At 25.9% G+C, this 10,740-nt stretch overlaps 1 protein-coding gene across 1 annotated transcript; it reads right to left on the bottom strand.

The window, feature by feature from the left end:
• Positions 1–5,882: 5,882 nt before the first annotated feature.
• Positions 5,883–7,639, bottom strand: LOC105367891 (uncharacterized). Its single transcript, XM_011506737.1, has 3 exons — positions 7,569–7,639; positions 6,200–6,355; positions 5,883–6,026 (listed from the first exon to the last, which is right to left on the bottom strand). Exons 1-3 carry the CDS (start codon positions 7,618–7,620, stop codon positions 5,932–5,934), a joined length of 303 nt encoding a protein of 100 aa, XP_011505039.1. The 5' UTR covers positions 7,621–7,639; the 3' UTR covers positions 5,883–5,931.
• Positions 7,640–10,740: the final 3,101 nt, after the last annotated feature.

Genomic DNA, 10,740 nt, shown 5'->3' with positions numbered 1-10,740 from the left:
TCGTTTTACGCATTATTTATTCGTGTTATAACGGACATTTATTTGGAAGTTTTATTGCGACTTTTATACCAATTCTTCTTGGATACTTCATTGCGTTAATATGAAAAATATGAATTTTTTAAGTATCCGCATTATAAGTATTTTTTTTTTTATCTGAAATTATAAAAACGACGTATTGGCGATAATTAATATACCTTCATAATCAATATGTAATATTAATCATTAGATTGCAATAAAATCTCTTGCGGTGTGTTAAAAAAAAAAAAAAAAAAAAAAGTACATATATGGGCATAAAAATGTCTCGTACACAAGAATCCATTAATTAGTACTAACAAGAATTTTATGCATATGAAAAACTCGAATAACAAGTAGAAATCTACTCTGTTCTTTTTATTAAAAGAATTTGAAAATTGTGCAAACGTACACAGCCACGAGTAGTTTATGCAATTTACATAATTGTCTTCATAATTGTCCGGGAAAATTGTTCCTCTCGCTCGGTAACTATGGCTTGGGGAGGGGAGTGGAGAGGGGTGTGTGTGTGTGTGTGTGTGTGTGTGAGGCTATACTATATTGAAATACACGCCAATTTCCCAAGTCCGACCGCAATTGCCTACGCGCAGCTCGCACAATCCGATTCCTAATTAGTCACGAACACACGAAGAATTCAGCACTTCACCTGCGGTGCGCCGGCAGGTACGTACCCATGCAAGCCCCCTTTGTCTTTTGTGTTTTCCCCGCGCAGGATAAATCCCCGGTACGTCGACGCCCACGTTCACGAGGGATAAGGTTGCCTTCGGGAATAGACCCGGGGCGCGGTCAGACTACAATAATCTGTATATTGACGAAGCGCGCGCCCGAAATATTTATGCGCACTTGGTCCCGGCGACTACTCCGTTTGCTCGTTTCTCCATCAGTTGACTAAAATCCGATCAATGCAAACATACTTCTGCCTGCATTATCCGAGAGCAAACTCAGCCACTTGAAAAGTATTTAACGTACGAAATTGAGAGTTTTTATAATACACGGCAATGACGTTGAGTTATAATATAATGATAATGTCGCTATGAACGAATTATATATCGAATGAGCTTTCTAGATCTCCGTTTAAAGCATGAAGAATCCTATAATTATTTAAAAAAAAAAAAAAAAAAAAATTAGAACAAGTATAATGTATTCTGTCCTTATTTAATTGTTCGCATTATCTACAGTTCGAAGATACAATTTATAGCATATTCCGTTATAAATTTTCTTTTGCTAGTTTCATCTACGCTTTTCCAGTCCCAACGATTTGGGTTTTCACACTATATAATGGGATTTAAAGAGTCTACTTGCATAGCAAAAATGGTTACTTCGAGTCCTGTAGACCAGTGCCGTACGTTAACGGGCGCCCCGTTAATCCGTATTTGTTATAGATATGGATAAGGCGTGTTTATGGCCCTTTCCGGCAGACTTGTGAACGTGCTCGATCTTGTTCAAACTTTTCACTTTCTCGGTTAATACGGTTCTTGAAAAGAAGCCGATAGTCCCGCAATGTAAATGTGTCACGAATCGGCAATGTCCGTTTATTATTATCGAATCTTGGTTATCGACTTTTAGTAAAGTTAGTATTTTTCTGAAAGGCCAATGTTTGAACAGCATTTATTTAATTAAATATGACCTAGAACGCACGAGATTAACGATTAATTGTTGCATTACATTAAAAAAAAAAAAAAAAAAAAAAAAAAAAAAAAAAATGTATCTCTGAGTACTGACAAACGAATGAATGCATAATTTTACAATATTTTACAAATTTTAAGAATTAATATTGTTGATAACTTATGCAACGCAAAAGATATATTTCTTTTTCTACTTGCTTAGAACCTTCGTTGTTTCATTCATAATAAAATTTCAAATATACCTATATATTTAGACGATTATAGTTTTAACGATTAGACTGTCTTGCAAGTGTCAAAGTGTCAGTGTCTACGAAACTGGCAAAATTGATATTTAACGCACTCAAGAATAATGGATTTTTTTTTTCGTCCTGCAGACCAATTGATTTACCTACTCCATGCGCTAATTATAGCCATTTGATGCGGATTATTAAGTAAATACTTGTGCTTACTCTAAGTGACAAAAATATCTCACTAACAATTCGCTATGAAATTTCGATTTGTACGAGCTCAATGTACTCGATTCGACGTGCTCGAGATTCTTTAGGATCTATATAAAAGCGATTTTTGAAAACATCGTGAGTCGAAGGGATGTTTATGGATTTTTTTCATTATCGACTTTGGAATATCTTGTGCCCATCATGACTGACTTTCAAGACACCTGGAATTTATTGTAACGAACGCTCTTTCACAATATGCTTGTTCTATAATACCATTTCCATTAATGCTGTGGTGTATATAGTATTGGTACGAAGCTACAAATTGGAAATACAGATTGATGAGTTTAGATAGAGGATGCGTAGAGAATTCATTTCATTGCATCGAAATGTAGAGATTTTCTTCCTTGTTAAAAGTACTATAAAACTTAATCGAAAGAAATGTTAATTGGTTAAATAATTTTATAAAATAACCAATTATGAAAAAAAAAAAAAAAAAAAAAACACAGCATACTTTAGCCATTTCCTAATTTTTTTGTATTATATTCAATATAACGTACGAGTTATATTTTTTCTTCATTTTCATTCTTAGGCTGTATAATTTTATATAAAATAATATATAATAATAAAAAGAGGCTTAATTGAAGTAGAGTATACAAAGTAACATATTCGAGATTAATTTAATAATTAAATATGTACAATTATCATTTATAAAGTAAAATAGCCTTTTAATAATTTAAAATACTATAATGGTTATATGAAAATTATTCTTATTTGTATATAATATTCTTATTTAATTTATCATTAGGTGCATAAATTAATAAAATAAAATTTTTTTAATTTCCGTTTACAATGTCTTTTATATTAAAGTAGCGATTATTAATTATAATAAAAATAATACGAAAAGTAATTGACATACTTGGCTGCAGTAAATGAACAACTGTTAAGTCTCTTCGAACACCATAACAAAAATATAACTTAACCAACTGATTACTATAATATTTCATTTTATCTAAAAATATAAATTCTTAGGCGCGTAATGATTAAAGTATAATTTAAAAAATATTGCAACTAGTGAAGCATTTATAAGGATTTAGATGCATGTCCACGGGAAAGCATGAAGGTTTGAATAACCGTAGCCATTAAAAATGTAAACGAGAGAAATGCAAAAAGATAATATACGTAATGTCGAACAGAAAATCAACCAAAAGTAGGAACGTACACATGGAAGTATTATATCCTCAGGAGCCGCACGCGTAAGCGAGAAGGAAATACACGCCCCAAGCAAGGGGCGACGATTGCAAAATCTCCCTCGCTGTATGTACGTAAGCCCCCTGGTAGCCTGCACCCTCTTTCTCTCTTGTTCCTCGCGTGCACGTTCACTTACGCTCGAATGGTTACCCATGGAAACCCAAAAAGGGCGAGCCCCATAATAGCCCCCAGGAGCAGGCAGACGCGCCTCGTGAACCTAGAATCCACCCTCGGTCGAAAACATAGAATAGAGAGAGACATGTAGATAGATAGATAGATAGAGAAAGAGGAGGAGAAAGGGAGCGACCGCAGTCACCGCCCCTCGCATGGCGGGCAAAATTTTATTATTCTTCTTCTGCGTGGATGAACTCGTTCTATCTGAGAACGAATGCGCGAGATTTTTTCCTTGTGCTCATTTACCTCTCTCTCTCTCTCATATTTTTTCTCTGTGTTCACTTCTCTCTCTCTCTCTCTCTCTCTCTCTCTCTCTCTCTCTCTCTCTCTCTCTCTCACTCACTCTCTCCATCTATTTCCGTATCTCTACATATTTCTATTTTTTTTTTTTTTTTTTTTTTTTTTTTTTTTTTTTGGACTCTTGACAGTATGTGATTTATGTAACCGTGTATGTCAATGCACATATGTGAGCACAAAAGTGTGCATTTAAATTACTTGCAATTGTTTTTAACGATAATTTTTCATCCAAGGAGTGAAATACAAATTTTCACAAAAACGGTTAGTATATATTTCATTTAGTACATAGTTTCTTGAAATTGTAGCGATTTTCAAAATTACAAATAATTTAATACTAGAAAATATTTTTCTAATATAAAAAATAATAATTTATTGATATAAATGTCTTATACGATAAAATGTTTTTAAATATTTGACTTTAGATTGGTCTAATTGAACGGGATAAGGCATTTAAAGAATTATTTCAAGAATATTATTGAAGTAAAAAATTGAATTTTTCATAATAATTATTTTAACGTATATAGTTATTGAGAAAACTTACGTAGGGTAAAATTAATAATTAAAATGTAACGAGTGAGAGCAAAAAATAAGAAAAACTGAAAATATAACGAATTTAATTACTTTTTAATCATAACTAAGACCATGCCGAATAGTAATAGAGCACACTGTACTTTTGAATGATATAATATTACATAGGATTTTAATGTAAAATTTACAAAATTTTACATTATCAAAATCCCTTTATTAATACGTTGCTTGATACGATATTTTCGAATAATTTAAATTAATTAAACTTATATTTTGTATTCGAATACAATTTAATATTCTGAATTTCTAAATATATCTTTTAGATATGTGCATATATTTGTACGAAAGTGTTCTATTTTATTTATAATTATTATATTTAGCATAATTGTTTTTTTTTATTTATTTACAATTTTTTTGGTATTTTCGTTAATATTGTCGTATTCTTAAAGCGTAAGTAATTCAACAAGTTGATCAGCAGTGGAAAAATCAAATAAGCGATTATTGCGAGGGAAAGATGGGAATGCATTAACTCGTACGACTAGCATAAAGATTAGCGAGGGGTTGATACTCGAATTACAAGGGGATGACCATTACCTTTCGACCTAAAGTTTCTTTCCTCCACGAAGATATATATATATTTTACGAAAGTGGCGTGGGATAAATTATCTGGATAGAAGTTTTGTAGTCGATGATTGCGAGTAGTTGAGAAGACGTTAAATAGAACCCAATTTATACTCGTTTTACAGCTTATGCTTAATAAATAGAAATAATCTCTTATTTTCTTATTTCAAGCATTAGTGCAAACGAGTGCAAATCAATTTTTATTTTCACATTGTCGTCGTTTAATAGTAAAAATGTTGATAAAGCTTTTAAACATTATTAGAAATTTATTTTAATTATCAATGAAATTTTATCGATTTAATAGCTATTTTTTTTTTTTATGTGGCGAGAACGTCGAAAAGAAATAACAACGTATATTATTAAGATATATCGTATCAGTAGGAAAAGTAATGTCGTTATTATGTGTTAGAGACTAAAATTAACTATAAGAGTAAAATAAGTTACAATAAAAGAAAGCTTAAAATATATGAAATATTCAAGTAGAAATTACGTTTTCATTAATAATTTCTTTTATCAAGCATCAACTGAACTGTTTACCAATTCATTCATTTGCTTTAGCTTGATAATAAATATTTTCTATCTTACCAATTTATATTTGAAGCTATTCCACATCTTTGAATATTTAGACATCGTATTAGATATTTAAAAATATTTTAAGCAATTTTAAGCTGAACAGATGAAATTCGAGATATTTTTATAAATACTTAATATTTATCACTTAATACTCACCTTCGATAAATTAAATTGATAAATGAATCGAGTTACTTTTATTTCTAATAGTTATTACATTTACTCCATTATCTATGGTTAATCATAAACTTTTTTAATGATTTGGATATTGTTTAAATAAAATATTTTATTTATCTTTTGGTAAATGTGATTTATTTATAAAATAGCTGACACTTGATATGTAATCGTCTTATTTAATAATTATGTCTTTACCCAACACTCTGTGTTAAAAAATTAAAAGTTCAAAATGACGATTGCACATAAGGATTCGATTTACAGATGCAACTTAAGTCCTTGGATATTGGTAATATTGGACCCAAATATTTTTGAATTATGGCTGTAAATAAAATTATTTTCATTTATAATGAAATTTAATAATTCTTTAGAATAATATATTTAACATCTATAGTTTAAAAATATTTTCCAATTTTGTTACCGAATTGTGATTAAAAAATCAAATATTGTAATATCAATTAATTTTTCTGTATTTCTTAATTGTTTTTTAAATACCAGAGTTTTGGAACTGCTGACGTCCAGCCAAGAGAACAATACATTTGCAATTTTTATTATTTTGGTCGGAAAATGTAGGCAAGTTGTTTCCATGGATTGATAATAAATTATTATTCATTTTGGAATTCCTTATTTCATCAATAGTCTTCAACTGGCCTAAATTCAATCATTATGAAAATTTAATTTACAATTTACACAAAACTTTTTTTTAATGATTTATTCATGTACGGGGTCGTATGAATATTTTAAACTTATCATCTCTATTTAATCAATAAATTTATACATAAGTTTATATAAAATGTTTATATCATTGTATTATACGACTAATAATATAAGAAATTGCATTGACATTTTTACGCAATGGAACACAGGATAAATTTCCATCAAAATCTAAAAATATCTGTATTGAAAATTGAATTATTTTCATTTATACAATAATTTATATTTAATAAGTAAAAAAATGTTAAAAAGGGTTTTTTTCCATTAAATTAAATACGTGCATAGAATAAAAGTAAATTTTTTTATTTAATTTTGTTTTTCACAATAATTTTTTTTTTATATATAAAATGAATAAAAATTAATTTTAATATATTAAATAAACGTAGAAACGGTTCAAAAAAAAAAAAAAAAACTTATCTTTCATACAATTATATGTATCTTATTAATGCTACAACACACTTCACAAATAGCTTCACTATAGGTATCAAATCATAAAAATCTTTAATTTAAAATTTTCACTTAAACGAATAACCATTACTTTACGAGTAAACGCTCAATTGTGCTAAGGAGACTCTTTTACGAGATGATTTCAATTTACGAACTATTACATTAAATAAAATTATTTTCAATTCTATACACTTTTCCAAACCGGAAAATGTATCTATAAAATTTTAAAAATATGTAATGGTTTTTTTTTTTATTTTTTGTTTTTGTTTAACGTTACAATTAACTATTATTGAATATTTTAATAAATAGATTAATTAAGTATACAAATAAGATTTTAGATATTTAATACGCGTATATGTATAAAATATTTTTTATCCTTTTTTTTCCAATCGTCTATACAAATAAATTAAAGATTATGTGCGTTTTTCAATGCATATATAAACCAATACATAAGATGATTTTTAAATGACTTTTCATATTATTATTTAAGATTCAGTATGAGAATTCTCATATAGTATTTCTAAAGTCAATTTTGTATAATAAATTAATTTTTAAATAAATATGTATAAAATGTGTTAAATATGTCGTATGCCAAATATAATTTAATTTAATCAACATCACATTAATATTATCCACGATTAAACCGTTAAATTAATGAATATATATGCATGAGTATATTATAGGAATCAACATTGGTTATTACCATTCAAAAATAACCAGTTCGGCTCAAGTTCCATTGCTTGTTGTACAGTCATTTTTAAGGGTCGTGGCGAGTCTTCTGCAAAAAAAGTTAATTATAATCAATATTAATGTAAATTGCTTTTACATTTATTATTATTACAAAAATTAAATATAATGTTTAATTTTTGTTATATAATTACATCATTTTTTATAAATTTAATTTCCATTATTTATCAACTATTCAATAAAATGACAATGTGAAATGTAATAAAGTATTTTTGTAAAGAAAAAATATTATTTTGACATTTATCATATATATTATTAATAATAATATATTTTGATCACATATGTGCTATTGACATACCATTAATTGTGTTCGATATTTTATTAGAAAATTTTAATTAATTGTCTATCATATTAACAGTTGATCAATTTTCTCAAGTATGAAAAATATTTTAAACATATCTATTAAAGTACTGAACATTCCTATAATTCTAATCTGATTTCGATGCCGAACTGCCTAACTTAAAAATAGACTTCAAGTGAATTATTTTATTTAATATAATTAATTCACGATTGAATTAATTGTTAAAATTATTTATATTCTTTTTAAAGGCTAATATACAGAAAACTAAAAGATATGTCCTTTTATGTTATAAGGATGCTTTACAAATACAATTTACACTTTAGAAATACAATTAAAAATACTATAATTTCTTTTCAACAAATTACTCTATTAACCATCTTCACGAAATTTGTATTTATGCAGTAATTAAAAAGTTGATAGGCATTTTATAATACTGTTAGTCGTAATTGCTTGCTGTCGAAATAATAATTTATCCTTATTATTAAATCATAATGAAATTATTAAACCATTAATCATTATCACTTTTAGGACATATAATATTATTGTTCTCATTAGATTTAAAATATTACAATTTATTTGAAATATTAATGGATTTGCTCAAATTTGAATGACACATTTGTTTTAAATATTTTAACAATGTTTAAATGTGTCATCGATTTTCATATTTAAATTCGATTTTTGTTACAACAAAAATTATTTATTACTATATCGGTAACAAACATTAGCGTTAAAATATTTTTCATTTTGTTTTAATTCGATTTTAATTTCAACGTATTTTTATCTTTACACCTAAATTTTCATTTTAACTATTTAAATTTATAATCAGAATGTTTTCTATAAATTTTTTTTTTTTTTTTTATTCATATGGTCAATAACTCAACTATATTATATCTTTCTTAAAGCTTATAGATTTCAATAAAAATCATTTAATAAAACGAAATGTCCAATATTTTTTCTTGCCACTTTTATAAATTAATATTTTGTTATGTAAATTAAGTGAAAAGTTTTATTATAATCACATTTTATAAAAGATTCTTTATACTTTTTATAATTTCGAACTGCCCATCAAAGAATATAATAGAAACAGTTATAAAATTGCTTATCTTAAATATAAGATCGTAAAAACATTTAAAAATATACTTCTTACGACGTAATAAATACAAAATAAATTCTTCGTGTACTTTCTTAACTCATGACCTATGTTCGGATAATTCAAATTAGTAATGAAAATTACTAAATTACTAATGAACGAAATTTACAAATCTTGTACTTATTATTTTTACTTTGCAGTTTTCATTTAAAATACGAGAATTTTTATGTGGTAATTATAAATTATGACTTTAACATTAATTAAATTTTTATAAATTATAATATATATCTCTATAATAACATTGAACGAAAATTTTAAATAATACATATCAAAATAGATTGTTACATAAATTTTAATTTCATGTCTACTTTACATATGAACTACATAACGTAATGATTTAATTATTAATTTGTAAAAGATTTGTTATCGTGAAATGAATTTATTTTATATAAATAAATAAATATATATATATATATACATATATTTGTGCGTTTACAAATCAGCACGACCATATATGAACTAAATATAAATTTATGTTATATAACTTTATTAAATTCTCTTCAATCATAATTTTATCGATCATTTCATATTTAAGAATCCAAAAATACGTTTAATTAATTAAAGTCATAATGTAGAAAATACGCACTTTTGATTAAATAATATCTTATAAAAAAAAATATAAAAAATATAAAAACTATATATATTTATTTAATAGAAACAAAAATAATTACATTCACAGTGTTAATAAATTTAAATAGATTACTACAAATTTAGATAATTTTACTTTATTTGAATGTAATTTAACAATATTAAATATATGGATATAATGTATTAAAAAATTTTTTTTCTATATTCTTTTTAGTTTATCTGAATACAAATTTAATCAAATGGTGTATAAAAAAATTTGAAACATCTAATGTAAAGATATGTTTTTGTAAAGACTAATGAAAATCCATAATGAAAACTGTCTCGAATATTGAAAATAAACTAAAATATTTCTTTTATAATATTTATGATTATAATATTTCTTACCTATTTTCCTTAATTTTTCTAAATTTTGAAGAATATCTAACTGAGGTGAATGATTATAGTTGTTAATATCTGTAATACCATAAAAAAAATTATAGAATTTTATATAAGATCTATTTGTACAAATACTAATATTTTATAACGAATTATAGAAAATTAATATTTATAAATACTATATTTAACAAAAGTTTTACAAAACATATAGAATGTGCGAAGTATCGGTTAATGTAATGTTTTCTATTAGACATTATTGATATATTTTACTCGTGTACATTACGTTATATACTTACTTTCATTCTCAAATAGTTTTTCATTATCATCCTGTATTGTTGGATCTGTTAATTTCGACTTTGAATTAATTGTATTTTGCAAATTCAAGTTATTAAAATATTTTTGCATATTTGTTTGTGGCGTTGCTGATATATCCAAATCTATAATATTATACCCATATTTTTTATTAAAAAATAAAAGTATTTATTATTTTAAAATATGTTAATGTTTTATTTACCATCTTCTGTTTTTTCTTTTGCAAAATCATCCATTTCATTAACGTCTTCTACATAAGAAATATTGCTTATAAAATAGAAAATCTAATAATTAGTTGGGCATCGTAAGTAAAATATTACGAAGCAATCGTTATTTACAATAATGTTTTTGCAACAAATAAATTTCATAAGTGCAATTAATTGATATGACAAAGAGCAATTA

Source organism: Ceratosolen solmsi, unplaced genomic scaffold (genome assembly GCF_000503995.2).
Source record: "Ceratosolen solmsi marchali unplaced genomic scaffold, CerSol_1.0 scaffold6, whole genome shotgun sequence".
Lineage (NCBI taxonomy): Eukaryota > Metazoa > Arthropoda > Insecta > Hymenoptera > Agaonidae > Ceratosolen > Ceratosolen solmsi.
The sequence above is the reverse complement of the archived record's forward strand: the minus strand, read 5'-3'. Positions and strand labels throughout refer to the sequence as shown.

Coding starts and splice junctions, on each gene's coding strand:
- LOC105367891 (XM_011506737.1), bottom strand. CDS start 7,620: ATGACTGTACAACAAGCAATGGAACTTGAGCCGAACTGGTTATTTTTG. Junction 6,356..7,568: donor GAACTGGTTATTTTTGAATG/GTAATAACCAAT, acceptor GATTGAATTTAG/GCCAGTTGAAGACTATTGAT. Junction 6,027..6,199: donor TCAGCAGTTCCAAAACTCTG/GTATTTAAAAAA, acceptor TTTTATTTACAG/CCATAATTCAAAAATATTTG.